This window comes from Rhopilema esculentum, chromosome 19 (genome assembly GCF_057945365.1).
Source record: "Rhopilema esculentum isolate cy_ngs chromosome 19, ASM5794536v1, whole genome shotgun sequence".
In the NCBI taxonomy this organism is placed as follows: domain Eukaryota; kingdom Metazoa; phylum Cnidaria; class Scyphozoa; order Rhizostomeae; family Rhizostomatidae; genus Rhopilema; species Rhopilema esculentum.
The window spans coordinates 9,676,993-9,695,964 of NC_142833.1; the positions used below are offsets into that span (position 1 = coordinate 9,676,993).

The 18,972-nt window shown below is 41.0% G+C and overlaps 5 protein-coding genes across 8 annotated transcripts in view; 2 read left to right on the forward strand and 3 right to left on the reverse strand.

Moving 5' to 3' along the window:
* LOC135688331 (tRNA pseudouridine(38/39) synthase) overlaps positions 1 to 508 on the reverse strand; it is a 31,723-nt gene extending 31,215 nt beyond the window's left edge. For 3 of the 4 annotated variants that reach the window (XM_065205148.2, XM_089113901.1, XM_065205147.2), the window contains exon 1: positions 291 to 507. In XM_065205148.2, coding sequence (XP_065061220.2) covers positions 291 to 347 — 57 coding nt within the window. In that variant the 5' untranslated portion in view covers positions 348 to 507. Of the gene's footprint in view, positions 1 to 290 lie in introns of all 4 variants that reach the window. The other variant, XM_065205149.2, reaches the window with a different exon arrangement.
* Positions 509 to 2,029: 1,521 nt separating this feature from the next.
* Positions 2,030 to 3,223, forward strand: LOC148958032 (uncharacterized). Its single transcript, XM_089114209.1, has one exon. The coding sequence runs from the start codon at positions 2,030 to 2,032 to the stop codon at positions 3,221 to 3,223; it is 1,194 nt and encodes a 397-aa protein (XP_088970335.1).
* Positions 3,224 to 8,177: 4,954 nt separating this feature from the next.
* Positions 8,178 to 8,846, reverse strand: LOC148958033 (uncharacterized). Its single transcript, XM_089114210.1, has one exon. It carries the CDS (start codon positions 8,844 to 8,846, stop codon positions 8,178 to 8,180), a length of 669 nt encoding a protein of 222 aa, XP_088970336.1.
* Positions 8,847 to 8,870: 24 nt separating this feature from the next.
* On the reverse strand, positions 8,871 to 16,408 carry LOC135688368 (retrovirus-related Pol polyprotein from transposon 412). The gene is made up of 3 exons (XM_089114211.1): positions 16,324 to 16,408; positions 14,060 to 14,293; positions 8,871 to 11,842 (listed from the first exon to the last, which is right to left on the reverse strand). The coding sequence occupies exons 1-3, from the start codon at positions 16,406 to 16,408 to the stop codon at positions 8,871 to 8,873; spliced, it is 3,291 nt and encodes a 1,096-aa protein (XP_088970337.1).
* Positions 16,409 to 17,825: 1,417 nt separating this feature from the next.
* LOC148958034 (glyceraldehyde-3-phosphate dehydrogenase-like) overlaps positions 17,826 to 18,972 on the forward strand; it is a 42,512-nt gene continuing 41,365 nt past the window's right edge. The window contains exon 1 of the mRNA XM_089114078.1: positions 17,826 to 17,939. The gene's annotated coding sequence lies outside the window, so the exon portion shown is untranslated. The remainder of the gene's footprint in view (positions 17,940 to 18,972) is intronic.

Here is an 18,972-nt window from a genome sequence, read left to right on the forward strand (position 1 = left end):
TTTTGTTATAGGAAATGTAAAATATATGCACTGAGTTAAATAAATATATATGTTCACAACCAAAAGGATGATCTCCTCTCGTTAGTTTTCGAACTACTTATCAGGGAGTAACTCCTTTTTAGTGAGTTCTAGTATGTTTCCTAGTTAACATATACTACCTTTGTAAAATAGATTTTTCATTCGCTATAATTTTATGCTTAGATTTGCATGTATAATCATGTATGTTGAATTCCAAATTAAACAATGAAATGAAAAAAGATCTAAAATGCTGTCACGGTATAATTGCTGACCTCTTTCGTCATCTTCAGAAGGTCCTCTTCTAATTTTCCTTGAAACTCGGTTGCCATTTTACCATTGCTTCCTACCGGCGGCGGCTTAGCAAGTCACCAAACGCGTTTACTGCAATAGTAAACAACAGGAAACAACAAGAAACTTACTAATCCAAACGACTATCGCAGATATACGGTGCTTCCACAAACGACGACAATGCGGGTTTCCTTAAACGAGGCTGAAATTTCCTCAGATTTCCTCAGACGTCATTTGAAATTTCCTCGAATATTTTCTTGAAAGTTCGAAACTTAATTTAGAGTGAACATAACAATTTTCGGTAAATTGAAGCTTTATTTCAGCTATAAGCTTATTGCTCATGTCTATAAGCATGCCGTGCATCTGATATTTTTCGGTATCAAAATATGTCCCAAGAATTGCTAGCTGACTTTGTGTAGATCGATCTTTTTTCTCGTCAATGATCAAGGAGATCGTGTTACCTTGTAGGTTTAAGAACTTGATGTGTAAGGTTAGCTGTCTTCTGTTTTCCAAGTGAGACTCTGCTTAATGTCTTATCCTTGGGATATATTGATAGGCAAAATTTTTTCTGCAATGAAACTAGCAATTTTAAGTTCCATCCTTGCAGCTTCCTTGTCACTTGGGTCACGCATGGAATCAATTTCTTGTTTGTTGTTTCCAGTGTTGCTGACCTTGCCATAACTTCTTTATGGGCAGAGTCTTGATACATGGCTAGAGCTGCTTTAGAGCAGCATACTTTCATCTTACCCACTTGGCACCAAGGTTGAAACCCACTTGGCACCAAGGTTGAAATTTGCCAGTGTCATTAGTTATCTTCTTCAACCATTGCTTGAATGTAGGGATTGTTAAGCCATAAATCATGAAACTTTTGTTCATATTACTTTTTGGAAGGCTTTACCTTCGCTTCAACATAATTACGTTTCATTTCTACTCGCTTAACTTTACCATTTTTCAACCAAAGAATGGTGGACTGATAAAAAGAGTTAACAGTAGCTGACCTACGCCAACAACACAGCACAGCTATGTACGTATTTATTTCTTTAGTTATATCCTCTTCTTTTGTTATGCAGTAGATTCGATTTAGATTAGTTGTATGTATATATATATATATGTAAAGCTAGAAAAAATATCGAATTAAAATAAGGTTACAAACAAACAAACAAAAAAGCAGTCCAAAGGGATTATCTGAGAAAATTTTCTTTAAAACACTCATGTGCATAAGGAATTTTACATATCAAATCGATTTAACAAAAGTGTTCTGACGATCCAACAGCGAGGGATCACAAAAAATTAAAATAAAAAATGAAGTTTAAAATTTCCTCAAAATTTTCTCAAAATATCAATTTCCTTAAAAATTTCCTTAAACGGACCAAATTTCCTTAATCTGAGTAAATTTCCTTAAAAGTGGAACACGCAGAAAAGTGAAATTTTGCTTGAAGCTTCTGGAATTGAAAGACATAAACAAAGCAATAAAGCTCTTTTAAGAATTGAGATATAAGACCTTATTTTTAAAGGAATGAGAATTCCGCGTTTTCCGCGTTTTCGATTTCTAACGAGGGTGAAAATCGAAAACACGGAAAACGCAGAAACCTTTAATAACCTATTATATTTGCTAATTTGATGACAAGAGAGCTGCAAGAGCAACAACACAGTTTGTCATAAACATTTCTTACGTTGGCACAAATCTTCCACCTTTTTCACCGGTTAGACCAGTAAGGTAATGATGAAATGTCCCCGATTTGTTTTCTTATCAAGCACAGACAAAATTGTGAGGCCCCCGTTTTGTGAAAAAGCTGATTCATCTTTCGAACAATGGGTTAATAAACGAAATCGTTTGACTAGTGCCAAGTTTCAATTAGAAAAACCTTTAAATGACATTGATATCGAGCCAAGAAAGGGAACCTACGCAGTACCGTGCTTACTAAACGGGACATCATCAAGTGACGAATCTTCGATACTTGGAAATGTTTTAATTTGGGGTTCAGTTGAAAATGAGCGAGTTAAATTACTCGTAGACACTGGCGCCGCTATTACCGTAATTAGTGAAAGTTTTTTTAATTCTGTTCTGCGCATGCATTACTCGCTGCAGACGCCGTGTAATGGACTTGAAAGTATTCAAACTGCAAATGGTGCCACTGTTGCTGTGAAAGGTTTTGTGACGTTTCCTCTCACCATTGGTAATGAGCATTATGAATGTCAGGCCTCAGTTGTCTCTGGCCTAGCTTACAATGTTGTGTTAGGTCCTGACTTTCTGCATAAAACCCATGCTGTTATTGATGTTCCTGGCCATATTGTAACATTTAAGAATGATAACACTGTCTCATTTATAACTGGCAATACACCTCCATTGCTTTGCTCTGTCGCAGTTTCTTCTTCATTCGTCATTGAACCTCGTTCTGAAGCTATTATTCCTGTGCAGCTTTTGCAGTCGCACAGTAGCTCTGTCGCAGGCCTCGTCGAAGGTAATGAGAAATTAACCTCTCGTTATCGCCTCCTCCCAGCAACTTCTATTTCATGCCCAACTAGTGAAGGAAATGTCTCGTTTCGTTTGTTAAATCCTTCTGATGAACCAGTGCTTCTTCATAAAGGAACAGTCATCGGCACGTTTTCTGAACTTTTGCACACTGACATCGTTCCTTTAAAAAGTAGTGTCTCAGCTATGGATTCTGCTCCACAACATCACAGCCTCCTTTCCGAACTTGAGTCTATTAAGAATGTCGATCTTTCAGAGGCCCAGAATGCAGCTCTCTCACAATTACTTTTATCGTATGAAGATATTTTCGCCTCATCTAGCCTTGATCTCGACCATACTTCCATCATCGAACACGAAATTTACACAGGGGATGCTCGGCCTATTAAGTCTTCACCTTATCGAGTCTCTCAATTGCAACGTGAAGAAATTGAAACACAGATTTAAAATATGCTATCTCAAAATGTGATTCAACCTTTTTCGAGCCCTTGGAGCTCTCCTGTAGTTTTAGTAAAGAAGAAAGACGGTACGACGAGATTTTGTGTCGACTATCGAAAATTAAATGCTGTCACTCGCAAAGACAGTTATCCTCTTCCTCGCATTGATGATGCCCTTGACGCTCTTTCTGGATCTCAGTTCTTTACAACGCTCGATCTGCAGTCGGGCTATCACCAAGTTGCCATGCATCCGTCTTCGCGAGAAAAAACTGCCTTCGTTTCATATGCAGGATTGTTCGAATATAATGTAATAAGTTTTGGTTTAACAAACGCTCCACCGACTTTCCAACGACTGATGTCGAGAGCTCTTGCTGGCCTAGAATGGAAGGTTTGTCTCATCTATATAGACGATATTATCGTTTTTTCTTCTACTTTTGAAGAACATTTGCAAAGACTGTCTCTCGTTTTCGATCGCATACGTCAGGCTAACTTGAAATTGAAACCAAGTAAGTGCCACTTTGCTCGCCATTCTGTGAAATTTCTTGGGTTTATTGTCTCTGCAAATGGTATTTCTGCTGACCCAGACAAGCTTGAAGTTGTAAACTCGTTTCCAGTGCCGTCCAATGTGAAGGATGTACGCAGTTTTCTTGGTCTCTGTAACTATTACAGACGTTTTGTCCATGATTTTGCACGCATAGCTTCACCTATAAATCAGCTAACAAGAAAGGACGTTGAGTTTGTGTGGAGTGCTGAATGTCAACACGCTTTCAACATACTAAAGCAGAGTTTGTGTTCCAATCCTGTTTTAGCTTAACCCGTTTTTAGGGAGCCTTTTCACCTGTATACTGATGCCAGCAACTCGGCTCTTGGGTATATTCTCGGCCAACGGGTTGAGGGTGTGGAGTATGTCGTGGCCTATGGTGGGCGTGAGCTGAATAATGCTGAAAAACGCTATAGCACCACGGAACGTGAAGCTCTTGCTGTAGTGGATGGAATTAAACGGTATCAACCTTATCTTCATGGCCGTAAATTTTTTGTCCATACAGACCACAGTAGCCTCTCATGGCTCATGAATGTGAAGGATCCTACAGGTCGGCTTGCTCGCTGGGCGTTGCAGCTGCAGCAGTACGATTTTGACATTGTTTATCGCCCTGGACCTTCCAACAATAACGCAGATGCGCTTTCACGACGATCTTATTCCTCAACCACTGTTTCTGGTCTTTCTCCGCCTATGGCTTCTATTAGGCACCCATGTCCTGCTCCTCCACAGCTCACCAAATTACAACGCGAAGATCGTGACCTTTTCGCCATTATTGAGTACCTCGAGTGTTCTCTCTTGCCAGATGATAACAATAAAGCGCGTACTCTGCTACTGACTGTCGACTCGTACTATCTGGACTAAAATGAGGTTTTATGTCATTTATGGACACCTAGTAAACGACATGTTCAGTCTTTATGTTCTCAGGTGGTAATTCCTGCAAGCCTTCGCCGAGAGATTCTTATTGCTTGTCACGATGAACCTACTGCTGGTCATTTAAGCGTTTTTAAAACGTATGAGAAAATTCGTTCTCGTTATTATTGGCACGGCATGTATAAAAACGTTGAACCTTGGTGTACTTCATGTATTGATTGTTCGATGAAGAAAGTGCCTAGGGGTAAGAAGAAGGCACCCTTGCTGCCGATTCCTGTCGAAGGAGCCTTTGATCGAGTAGCCATGGACGTCTTAGGCCCTTTTCCCGTTACAAACGACGGCAACCGTTATATTGTGGTTTTTTCTGATTATTACACACGGTGGCCTGAAGCTTTTGCTTTGTCTTCTACTGAAGCGTCTATTATTGCTAACTTGCTTGTGGACAAGATTCTCACTCGCCATGGTGCTCCGAAAACGCTTTTATCAGATCGGGGTTCGAATTTTCTTGCATCTATCGTTACAGAGGTCTGCAAATTGCTCAACACTCGCCAACTTCGGACTACCTCGTATCATCCGCAAACGGACGGACTAGTCGAAAGGTTTAATGGTACCCTTGCGGAAGCGTTGTCGATGTATGTCAGCTCAAATCAGAGGGATTGGGACCCCACCTGCCATTGGTGCTTTTCGCTTACCGTGTCTCGCCTCACGCTACGACCCACGAATCGCCGTTTTATCTTTTATATGGGCGAGAGCCTCGTCTGCCAATTGATGCGTCTCTTATTTTGCCTTCGACAGCAAAACTCTCGTCCTCCGTTGCAGAACACCGTGCTCGCATTGTCGAAAATCTGGAAAACGCCCGTCGCATAGTTAAGACAAATACAGAGTTGGCTCAACAGCGCATGAAACACTACTACGATCAGAACAGTGCGCCAGTCTCCTTTGATATCGGATCCAAAGTCTGGGTGTACACCCCAAAAACGAGAAAGGGTCTTTCCAAAAAGTTAGCCCATAACTACCACGGACCATATCGCGTTGTCAAGAACTTATCGCCCGTTCATTTTCGTTTAAGAACACTCGACAACCGTCCAGTTAGTGTTCCAGTGCACGCAAACCGCATGAAGCTGTACGTCGATCCGTCGGACCGTCCGACCGCTGCTCCTCCGCAATGTGACACGTTCGTTGATTTCAGTGATGTGGATTTACCGCCAGACAGTTTTCTACCAGAACCTAACCCGATAGCAAAGAGTGACTCGTCTGTAGATGAGCCCTCTATCACTCGTCCCGAGGATTACTGTACACCACAGGAGATTTTACCAGTTTGACGCGTTTTCGAGCCGGGAGGCTCGATTTCAAAGTGGGAGGTTGTGTTGTGCACCAGATCGAACGAACCATTGTAGGCTATAATTTAAATATTTGGCAAACACTTTATTTCCGCTGTTAATTATCTATGTTTCTTTTGGTTGTAGGTCTTACGTGTTTTGAGTTGATTGGTTGTTATTAATACTTGTAAAATGCTTGTATATATAAACAGGCGCGCAACCAGAAACTTCAGAGGGCAGGGGTCCAAGACACAAAAAGGGCACTAATTAAATTTCATTAAAGGTCCACCGGGGCATTTGTTTAGGTACGGCGAAAATATGAGCAGTTAGTAAATCTGTAAATATTGTACGCCAGAAAAGGGAAACTGATCAATAGAGAAAAGTTGTGGTGTACGGTTTATATTGTGGTGAGGTGTGATTTATTTTTTCCTTTTAATTTTAACTATGCATATGACTTCTTTCTGTCTGCCGTACAGTGCCACCGAGAAGTTTAGGAGGCCCGAGGGAGGGGGAAATGGAAAAAAGAATGCCTCTTGCGAGCGAAGCGAGCAAAAATTTTACCACCACACCCTTGCAAATAGCTTTAATTCACTAATTCGTTTAAGATGTTTTACTTTTTTATTGTAATTTTGTTACTTTTAATAAATTCCATTTAAAAACGGAATTCATTGCTTTGTGAGGCTCCCTAGACCTCGAGGCCCTAGGGCAGTTTGCCCCTTTGTCCCCCTCTCGGCGACCCTGCTGTCATCTCCTTTTCCCAGCGCCAGCTCACTTTTGAATAGCAGCCCATCATCTTCCATATCCGAAGACATTTTGCTCTTTGAAATATTATTATTGAATTCTTTGCTTCGCACTACAGTGGGAGTAGGTTGAACAGTTCCACGAGCCTTGCCTTCAGCTGGTTTCTGTCTCCAAGTCTTGCTTTCAGCTGATTTGTAATACTGACAAGGAACGGAACAGCTGAACATCAACTTTTTGTGCCATCTTTACTGCTTTCTAATACCAGTCCGCGAATATTTCTCTGCATTCGCTCGTTTCATGCAAAGGTCTTCTATGACCCTGTCAACTATGTGACAGGCTTGAAAAATGTCTTGGTCGACCCAACAAGCTCTTACAAGCTCTTACCAGAGGTCGTAGAGGCTCTATCCCGTTCAAAATCTTGTGCCTTTATTTTGGTTTTTGAGTCCCAGAACCATTCTTCTTCAAAGCCAGTGCGTGACGCATCATAAAACACGCTGTAGAGTTGGGGCTTGAAGATAGACTCTATTACTGCAACATGATGACGTTCGACCCAACAAGTACGTGAAAATTTATCTGTATATCTTAAATTTATCCTAAATAATTTATCTGTATTCCTGCGAGGTCCATTACATCTCCGGAGTGTGTCATTTACTGTATGACCAACCATTTTAGTGTAATAATCAAAATATTCAAGCAATTTTCCAAGAATAAGGGCACTTTTCCCCTTTTAAGAAAAAGGGCAGGGGTCTGGAGCCACAGGACCCCCCCCCCCGTAGTTGCGCGCCTGATAAATACGCTGTAGTAGTTTTAAGATGAGGCTTTTTGGGAGAAGTATCTTGCTGTTCGTTCAAAGTGTTCGTTCAATGGCAGGTGGCGGAAAGAAGTCGTTGTCTCTCTGCTCCTTTCTGTCACCAGTCCAGTTTAAAAGGGCCGTGAGTTATTTTATATATACTTGGTTGCACTGTAGTGTTAAATCACACTTCAAATGTGATCTAACGCGTGAGTTCTAATCAACAACGTTTAAACGAGTGGGCAGTAAAGAGAAAGTTTAACACAACTTACGATCTTTTACTCGGCTGCAGTCAGCGGAAGATGGCAAATAGTGTCGGCAGGTTTCCAGCAAGAACAACTAAATTCTTTCGTAAACACAACTTCGATATATAAAAATCAACAAAACTATATGCTACTTCTTAGCTACTCAGTTCTTCGTCGAGCTCGGCTCTTCGGTTCCTGTTCTTCGTCTCGACAATTTTCTAACTCTCTCTAACTTTTTCTCAAGCATTTATATAAACTAACAGATACATACGACGAAAATAGAAAAGTCCATATAAGGTAAAATAATGTCGTCTAGCGACCCACGCAATAAACAAAACATCGTCTATAAATATAATTACATAATTGTCAATTGAAGCAAATGACGTAATGGCGTTGAAGGGTTTCCGTTATCCAACATAATCCCCCTTTACAAAAATCAAGCCTCCTGGCTTGAGACTCTACACAGCTACAATCTCTGCTGGCGTGAAAGTGTCCTCTGGCCGTGTTATAGCAGGCTCCTCATCGAGACGATTAAGGGCGTTGTCCACTGGCGTTGGAAGAGACGGACGGTCTGTATATGCCGTTTGAAAGCTATCTGGTGGCAAATCAGTGTCCGCTAAATCAGGCGAGGTTTCTTCGGAAGACGGAGCGGCAATCGGGCGATCTGAAGGGTCATAATATGCTTTCATACGATTCGCATGTACCGGCACAGATACTGGGCGATTATCCATTGTGCGAAGCTTAAAGTGCACTGGCGAAAGTTTGGATACGATCCGATACGGCCCGTGGAAGTTGTGTGCTAACTTTGTGGAAAGACCTTTACGTGACTTTGGCGTATACACCCATACTTTTGAACCAATCTCGAATGGAACCGGTGCTGCGGTTTTATCATATTGCTCTTTTATCCGTTGCTGTGCGAGCTGGGTATTTGCACTGACGATTTTCCTTGACTCCTCAAGATTGCGTATGACTCGCGAACGTAGCTCAGCAACTGAACTGGAGACGTTTGAATCCGGTAATAACAACGATGTGTCGAGTGGTAGGCGCGGTTCGCGACCATAAAGTAAATAAAATGGCGAATCACCGGTAGTTGCGTGTGGTGCTACCCGGTAAGCGAAGAGAATCATTGGCAAGTGTTGATCCCAGTCTTTCTAATGAGTACTCACGTACATGCTTAGTCCATCGCAAAGCGTTGCATTGAACCGTTCCACCAATCCGTCCGTTTGCGGGTGATACGCCGTTGTATGTGTACGACGGGTATTCATAATGTCACAGATCGATTTCACAATGGATGCTAGAAAATTAGATCCACGATCAGAGAGGAGTGTACGTGGTGCACTGTGGCGGGCTAAAATTTCATCGACGAGTAATTGAGCAATACGGGGTGCTTCTACGGATGGCAATGCGTAGGCCTCTGGCCACCGAGTGTAATAGTCGGAAAATACTATAACGTATCTATTACCGTCGTGTGTTGTAGGGAGCGGGCCCAGAATATCCATGGCAACACGGTCAAATGGGCCTTCGACGGGAATAGGGAGCAACGGCGCTTTATGATGATTACGAGGGCGCTTTCTCATTGCACAGTCGATGCAGGTACGACACCAATGCTCAACATCTTTGAACATGCCGTGCCAATAGTAACGGTTTCGAACCTTGTCGTAAGTTTTGATCGGCCCCAGATGGCCAGCAGTTGGGTCATCGTGACACGAAACTAAGACGTCGTGTCGAAGGCAAGCGGGAATGACTACTTGAGAGCGTAGTGATTGATGTTTGCGTTTACCAGGAGACCAGAAGTGGCAAAGAAGACCATTGTCATCAAGATAATAAGAGTCAATGGACAGTAGCAGTGAACGTGCTTTAACATCAGTTGACGGCAAGTCTTCGTGTTCAAGATAAGCAATAATGTCATAAAGGTCGGCATCCTGTCGTTGAAGGGTGCGTAAAGGGACAGACGGTGGGCAGGGATGGTCAATAACAGTAACTTGAAGTGATAATGGCACGTCATTTGGAAGCATAGATGATCCGTATGTGCGTCGTGAAAGTGCATCAGCGGCACAATTTTGCACACCCGGACGATAATGTATTTCAAAATCATACTGCTGCAGTGTTAGTGCCCAGCGGGCAAGCCTTCCAGTTGGATCCTTTACCTTCATAAGCCAAGAGAGGCTACCGTGATCCGTGTGCACGTAAAATTTTTTACCGGTAAGATATGGCTGGTAACGTTTAACGCCATCAACAACTGCAAGAGCCTCGCGTTCAGTTGTACTGTACCGTGTTTCTGCAAGGCTAAGTTCACGGCCACCATATGCAACAACAGTTTCACGACCATTGATAACTTGACCTAAAATATAGCCTATAGCGTGCTGACTAGCATCAGTATAGAGATGAAAAGGCTGGGAAAAGTCGGGATAGGCTAGAATTGGTGGTGAACACAGACGAAGTTTCAGATCTTCAAAAGCTTTCTCACACGTCTCGTCCCAGACGAAAGGAACTAACTTCCGCGTAAGGCGGTTGAGAGGCGAAGCAATCTTGGCAAAGTCCTTCACAAAGCGACGGTAATAATTGCACAATCCCAAAAAACTACGCACATCTTTCACAGACTTTGGGACAGGAAATGTTCTTACGGCATCAAGTTTACTAGGGTCAGGCAAAATCCCTTCCGAAGATACAACGAATCCAAGAAAATCCACCGAAGTGCGCGCGAAATGACATTTGGAAGGCTTGAGTTTGAGGTTGGAATCGCGCAATCGACCAAATACAGCAGTGAGTCGTGATAAATGCTCTTCAAAAGATGACGAAAATATGATTACGTCATCGATGTAAACAAGGCAGATCTGCCAATCGAGGCCATGCAGTACGCGTTGCATTAGGCGCTGAAACGTGGGAGGCGCATTTGTTAGGCCGAAACTCATTACATTGTATTCGTACAGCCCCGCATGAGATATAAACGCAGTTTTCTCTATGGAATCGGAATCCATGGCCACTTGATGGTAACCAGACTGAAGGTCTAGCGTTGTAAAATACTTTGCGCCAGCAAGAGCATCAAGAGCGTCGTCAATTCGTGGTAACGGGTAACTGTCCTTTCTGGTCACTGCGTTCAGTTTGCGATAATCGACACAGAAGCGTGTGGTCCCGTCTTTCTTTTTGACAAGTACTATTGGGGAGCTCCAAGGGCTGCTAGAAACTTTGATAATAGCTTGGTCAAGCATAGTCCCAATCTGACTCTCAATTTCGTTTTTCTGAGAGTGGGATACCCTGTACGGTGGCTGCTTGATTGGTCTTGCGTCACCCGTGTCAATGTGATGACGTATTTCAGTCGTCCGGCCTAGATCTACACTCGATGAGGCAAAAATGTCGGCGAACTGTCCAAGGAGAGAATTAAAGCGATTGTTTTCCGACGTCGTTAAATTGGGACTTGGTAAGCATTTAAACATGGCAGTCACATTATTACTGTCAAACGTTGTTACATTTTCCACGGAGGAAACTACTGGGTCATGCTTTAATTCAGTGATACTGTCATCAGTGGCTAATTCGCAAAATGTGCCAATGGATGTCCCCTTATGTAGTAAAACAGGCGCATCGCTTGGGTTAATCAAACGAAAAGTGACACAGTTATCAGTATCTGGTACTGATAAGGTGGCAGCGGCAATCAAATTATAGTTTTCGACTAATTTCATGTTTGCTTCAATCAAACCAACTACAGGATCGATAGGTTTGGCTAAATAAGCTGGTATAATGACTTCAGAGTGGCCTTCAATTACATATGTTTTAGCTGTTCTAACATCTGAGACAATGGGCGTTCTATAGCTTCCCGCGAAAGCGATAATGTTTTGAGGGTCGAAAGTGACATTTTGTCCCTTCACGTCTATAACTGCAGCATACGCGTGGAGGAAATCCCTCCCAAGAACGATATCGTATGCAAGGTTAGGCACGACAGAGGCATTGCAATTATGCAGGTGTTTACCAATAGTAACATCAAATGAAACAAGACCTATCACGGGAGTTATGTTTCCATCGGCAGTTTTAATGTTATCGACAGTGTTTTGCTGTAATAGAAAACTGGGCCTCAAAGTATTCTTGTAAAATTGTTCACTAACAACGCTTATAGCAGCTCCGGTGTCAACTAACAATCGAACTTTTTGACTTAAAACAGTCCCAAAAATAGAAACATTTGATATTGTACTTTTTTGTGAGTCTATGCAAGGCACTATGTTAGATGAAATTGAGTCACTTTGGGAATTTAGAGAAGCAGTTTTCAATTCATTATCTTGCTTAACCCTATCCAGACTAGGGGGGGGGGGGGCACAAAGTGCCCCCCTAGTTGGTTTTTCTTTCATAACTTCAGGAGTTTCAAAGCAATACCCCTCAGACCTACTGACTTTTAGTTTTAACCTATCTGACACATGTTCATATAAAAAGATAATTTTTTTATTATTAATCAGGGGGTTGTGTAGGGGCGTTTTCAAAACTAGTCAAGTAAAAAATAGTTCAATCTGCCACGGATTCGCAACAAAAGTAGATATATTGATGAAAATTAGTATCTAGGCATTAATTTGTCCTCTCTTCATGATTCTGACCAGAAAATTCAAATTCAACATCCTTTTCTATGATTTTTCTGCTGCGCATGCGCACACATTTGTTGACATATTTATAGGTATTACATTAATAAAACTGCAAGTTTAGAATAATTTGTCTGCTAAGGCATTAAAAATGAACTCAAACATGACATTTGGTTGTATCGATTATTTAGTTATATAGACAAAACTATAGCCAAATATAAAATATGTTGAGTTCTTTTGTTTGGAACGTTAATAATTTTGAGAAGTAACATTAAAGTTGTGTCAATCTTCTTGTTTCTATTAGAAAATGCATCAAATTTGCTTATTTTAATATCTTAGCCCGATGCTTTGGAATTAATGAATATTTTAAGATTTTCTAAAATTTTCTAAATTTTTGCTTCACCCGGCCACCATTATGATGACGTCATCGTAAAACCACGTGACTTAAAAATTGAACAATGATACTAAAATGTGGAGAAAAGATAAGAGTACCATCCAAACAAAGTTCATTGTCCTAGCTAGAGGGACAAAGAAATTACGGAGGGGGGCACTTTGTGCCCCCCCTAGTCTCCCGAAAGTTTCAAAAAGTCTAGTCTGGATAGGGTTAAAAGTGCTCTGTCGTTTTGAGAGCCATGAGTCAAAATCTCTATCTCTAGGGGTGTCTCTTAATTGATCTTCATCCAGGGCCTTCAGTTTCCCCACTGTGAAGGCCCGTTCCCGTTTAAATCTTGTTGATACTCCTGAAATTGCTGAAAACGAGGTTGTGGCCGTGGCTGAAAACGCGGCTGTGGCTGTGGTTGCGGCTGAAAACGCAGCTGTTGATTGCCGTGAGGTCCGCTGCGTTCTGGGCAATATCGGGCAACATGACCAACGCGAAGGCAAAAATTACAGATTGGTTGACCATCAGTCGTCCGCAAATTTCGACCACGCTGTCCCCCCGAGTTACTAAAATGCGGGCGGAACTGACCTTGAGGGGGGCGTGCGTTACGATCAGCAGCATTTTGGATAGCAGCAATTATATCAGTTTTGGCTTGCTGAATTTCATTTTTACCATCTCCAAAGTAGCTTACAATATTTTCATGTTGTGACATAAAATCATGCAAATTGTAGTCCACAATTTGTAATTCTGACTACTTTGGTATATCGAACGCACCACACCTAAATCCCCAGCAGATAACACAGCAAGAAACAACACAGGTTCTGAGGTGATGTGTTAAACGTGGTTGGCTAAAGAAAAATGTTAGCAATTAACATACATGAAGATTATAAGTTGAGAATACGACAAGAAGCTTAATATTTCAATATAATGAAAAACAATAATTATAAAAGGTTAATTAATGTTAGCAGAAGATAGAACTACGTAGAAACCCAACTAGACTACAAAATGTTAAGTATGAGCTACTTATAAATAAAGTGAAAGATAATACATAATAATACATACAACTTACAATCTATTAGTCCTCGTAGCCATAAAAATTTTGCACGACGGTCAAACACAGCATATAGAAACTACCAGGCCAAAAATTGCATGTAAACGATAGAAAAACTGCCCCCAACACAGCGCAATGCAAGGCGAGTAAATAACCACCCAAAACGTGGGGTGCAAGTCCTTTATAGCTACCGGAAGTAAACGAGGAAAAGCAAGAACACGCAAAAACGGAAATACCAAATATGGGCTAATGAAACGTATACTAAGAGGCGTAAAGAAAACAATGCAATGTAAAAACGAGGCTAGATAAAAATAGCTTAAACTACAACGACCAAGGGCTATTCGCACTAACACAAATTGTGTGAAATATCACCGGTAATGGCATTCAACGGTGGCGGGTTGGGAGAATTCTTGTTAGACGCCAAAGACAGGAGCAGGTGGACCTGACCCTCTAATTCCTTAATGCGATGTTCCTGGGCCGTTTGACCGGAGGCAGCTACAGCATTAACCCCTGATGTTTTCGATACAGCATCTCTAAGACGAGCTAGCTTTTCAGCCTCTGCAAAGGTCGTGGGTTGGTTTAGGACTACGTGAGATTTCAATTCTGAACTTAGTCCATTTATGAATAAATTCATTAGCTCGTTATCGTTGAGGGAAAGGCGTTGGCAACGTTTAACTATATCTGTAGTGATTTTAATATTGTAAATTAGGCCATATTCCTACATCATGCCATCACCATGACATCCACCTAGGTCATTCACAACATCACCTAGCACATGACATTCCCTTCACCATTGTACACACGTTCACACATCTATGTTATGCTGATTTCTTCCTAAGTCTAGATCTTTCCTTCTCCATTGCATCATCATTACATCATCACAACACATCATTACTCAGCACATTTATTTTGTATATAAGTATGTTAATTTGTATGTAATTCAGTCAGTCAGTCAAGTTCAGTTCAGATCAGAGTTATACAGCAATACACTGCCTCTCTCACTGGCTCCGTGTTCTCTGCACGTTAAATAAGATTCGTCGAAGCGAACACCAACGATGGAAAGTCACAAGATATGATAGGAACCATTGCAATTCTTGTCACATAATAGCGTTCCTATAATGGTGACCACGACGTGACACGCAAACCCATCGTTGGTCAATTCTACTTCAACTACAACATCAACTCTTCGATGGCATCAGACACATCAAGTTTTTCATCAACAAGGATTCGTCAATATCAACTCAGCTTCACACACACAACCCAACTCATTTGGATTTATCGACAATCATCAGCACTCGACTCACCGTAGTGCTCTTCAACACAAGCAACAAGCACTCGACTCACCGTAGTGCCCTCAACGCATCGCAGCACTCGACTCACCGTAGTGCTCTTCAACACAAGCAACAAGCACTCGACTCACCGTAGTGCCCTCAACGCATCGCAGCACTCGACTCACCGTAGTGCACTCAACGCATCGCAGCACTCGACTCACCGTAGTGCCCTCAAACACATCGCAGCACTCGACTCACCGTAGTGCCCTCAACGCATCGCAGCACTCGACTCACCGCAGTGCCTCCACGCAAGATCAACGCTCAATAACTCCTCAACAAACTGGTTCCTGGTCATCCAACATAAAAACTTCGCACAAATCTCCCAAATCACGAACAGAAGAAAACACCGGCCACGTCTCGAACTCTCATCGATTTATAACGGTTGGACATTTAAATTTCGAACAATTAATATTTTATCGCAATTCACTCATATTTTTAATTCATCGATTTTACAATATTAAAATTTATTCCTAGTTCTTTTCCCTTGCGTATCGAATGCTTCACAACCGCTTGCATTCTAAGGGGGGAGCTATTGTAGTGATTTTAATATTGTAAATTAGGCCATATTCCTACATCATGCCATCACCATGACATCCACCTAGGTCATTCACAACATCACCTAGCACATGACATTCCCTTCACCATTGTACACACGTTCACACATCTATGTCATGCTGATTTCTTCCTAAGTCTAGATCTTTCCTTCTCCATTGCATCATCATTACATCATCACAACACATCATTACTCAGCACATTTATTTTGTATATAAGTATGTTAATTTGTATGTAATTCAGTCAGTCAGTCAAGTTCAGTTCAGATCAGAGTTATACAGCAATACACTGCCTCTCTCACTGGCTCCGTGTTCTCTGCACGTTAAATAAGATTCGTCGAAGCGAACACCAACGATGGAAAGTCACAAGATATGATAGGAACCATTGCAATTCTTGTCACATAAAAGCGTTCCTATATATCCTCAGTATAATTAGCCAAGGGTTCCAGGGGGCCTTGTTTTCTAGCATAAAGTTCCTGCCTTAGAATGAAATCAATGTTCGTGGTTCCAAAACGAGCCCTAAGCGCTTCTGCTAAATCACTAAAGCTGTTGGCTGTTTCGTCGGGGAGAGTTTGAAACCAAGATAGCGCAGAACCCTCAAATAAAAACACCATGGCACCAAGTTTTTTAGCATTTCCCCAACTGTAAAACCTTGCAAAACGTTCGAATTTTGCGAGCCATTCATTTACATCTTCACTTAGTGCTCCTGTAAAGGGTCTAGGTTTGAACATACTTGCTTGAGAATTGCCCTCGATAGCAGCCTGAACAGCAGTTAATCGCGTTTGAAGATCATTGACGGTTGCTTCGAATTCAGCCATAGTTTAGAATTACAATATATTCAATGATCCGAGTGATATTAAAAGTTAAATAAATTAAAAGAGCAATGAAATTCTTAAAATTCCAACGGTCTGCAAAAGTCAGATGACGTAATCTTAACTTTTTATTGTTCTCCTCAGACACAACACTGTACAGGTCTCTCGCTCTCCAAATTGGAATAATATAACGATAAATAACTGGAATCGAAATGTTTCTTTTCAACTGTCTTCTTAGCTTCCTCACACGGGGCACCAATATGTTAAATCACACTTCAAATGTGATCTAACGCGTGAGTTCTAATCAACAACGTTTAAACGAGTGGGCAGTAAAGAGAAAGTTTAACACAACTTACGATCTTTTACTCGGCTGCAGTCAGCGGAAGATGGCAAATAGTGTCGGCAGGTTTCCAGCAAGAACAACTAAATTCTTTCGTAAACACAACTTCGATATATAAAAATCAACAAAACTATATGCTACTTCTTAGCTACTCAGTTCTTCGTCGAGCTCGGCTCTTCGGTTCCTGTTCTTCGTCTCGACAATTTTCTAACTCTCTCTAACTTTTTCTCAAGCATTTATATAAACTAACAGATACATACGACGAAAATAGAAAAGTCCATATAAGGTAAAATAATGTCGTCTAGCGACCCACGCAATAAACAAAACATCGTCTATAAATATAATTACATAATTGTCAATTGAAGCAAATGACGTAATGGCGTTGAAGGGTTTCCGTTATCCAACAGTAGTTAAAGTGTAGTATAACAATAGGGGTTATTTAAACTTACGTGACTAATTGAAGCTCATTTTACAACTTTAAAGGTACTTCACCAAAACATAAATTATCCTTCATATTCAACTTTTTAGACCAGATTTATTTGGTTAAAACGCCTTTCCAGCCACTGCCTTCCTTCGCAGAGGATAAGCAGGAACTTCTCCTGATTTAACCCCCAATTTACCCCCAAAACAGCAGAAAATCCCCATTTACCATCACAATTCAATATATCTAGCTGATAAAGAAAAGTCTGGTCTACGTGGAGGAAATTGAGCCTGTTAAAAAAAGGTTTTTTAATAATAATACGCCACGCCCGAAAGCCACGCCCACCAACCGGAAAATTAACCCTGTACCTTGATATCTCTAGCGACAGCCGTGGTTATAACTCAATCAAATAATTTCAGGCAAGACATTTACCTGATTTTGCACATAAGACATTGTTCACTTATTCTTTTAATGAATTAAAAAAAAAGATCGAAATGGACAAATTTTCATAATATATTTTTATGACGTCAAGTATCCCCTGGAACGTGGCAAGGGTCATGTCCAAAGAAGTTTCAAGCGCATGCGCTTAATAGTAACACAAACACGGACCCGATAAACAAAGGGGATCTTCGTAATTTACCAATAGGGTTCAAGCTCTCTGTTCTATCTTTTACCTTCGGTTCTAAAAAGTGTTGGCCAAGAATAGGCTCGCCCCTTCTTGTTTCCCTCCGATTCCAGAAAAGGTTGATATATTGAAGTCGGTGCAATAAAGTGAGGTAAATGTTGCATTATTTTCACGATTTTGAATTGTGCTGTAGCCGTCAACGAAATAATACTTCAGTAAGTGTAGACGACATGCACGCAAACACATGCGGGCTCTCTACCTACAGAAGTTTGCCAACAGTTGTCGTTTTAGGACAATATGGATATTCTCGTTTTGACAGTAAAAGAACAGATTTCAATCAAGTTTCAACTAAAAAGGGAGCGTTTCCAAAAGTGTTAATTTTTTTAAAGGGATGATTATATCCACAGCCAGCTCTTTTATTTTGTAACTATAAATATATAGATCGGTAGATCCATAATATTTTCATCTAGTGGCCTTTCAATGAAGATTCTCATAATATGTTGTAGTGAATTTTTTTACCATAAACAGTCCTAACCAGGTAAAGAAAAAGACCTAGTAAGTAGCAGCACCAGCATTCTATGTAGCCCATTTGGTAATAACCAAGTGTCCAAGCAGCCTTTTCCGCTGCAGTTTATTGCTTGATGATTTTTTCTGTTAATTTATTGTTAATATATGCTGCAAGCTCTTTCTCCTAGTTTCTTACAATATGCAGCAGATTTTTAATGCAACTACATGTCCTTGAATAAATCCTGGCCATGAAAAATATCCAGGCTAATTTTCCTGGTGTAGAAACAAGTTCAGGAGCAGTCGTGAAGCTGAAGACAATCCAAGAAATCCGTGTCATACACGTCCAGTAGTTTTCTGACTGCATAAGACCATATAAAATTAATTAGTTGATTCTCATCAGGGCGATGGTATTTTGGCCCTGCATTTTATATTTTCATACAAAAGTACTGCCCTACTTAGATTTATGAACAGTTAAACGATTTTGAATGTAGTGTTGTCAAGAGTTAAACAATTTTGTATTTAGTATGAAGAGAATTTGATCCTTATTAGAGCCTTTAGAGTACTTGCATTTGCGCAGATTCTCTGTTGTTGGATACAAAACTGCTTATTCATGCAACATTTTTGAATAATAAAGGTTTGCTGAATTCAAAGAATTTTTTTTAGGGGCATCTCGTCCT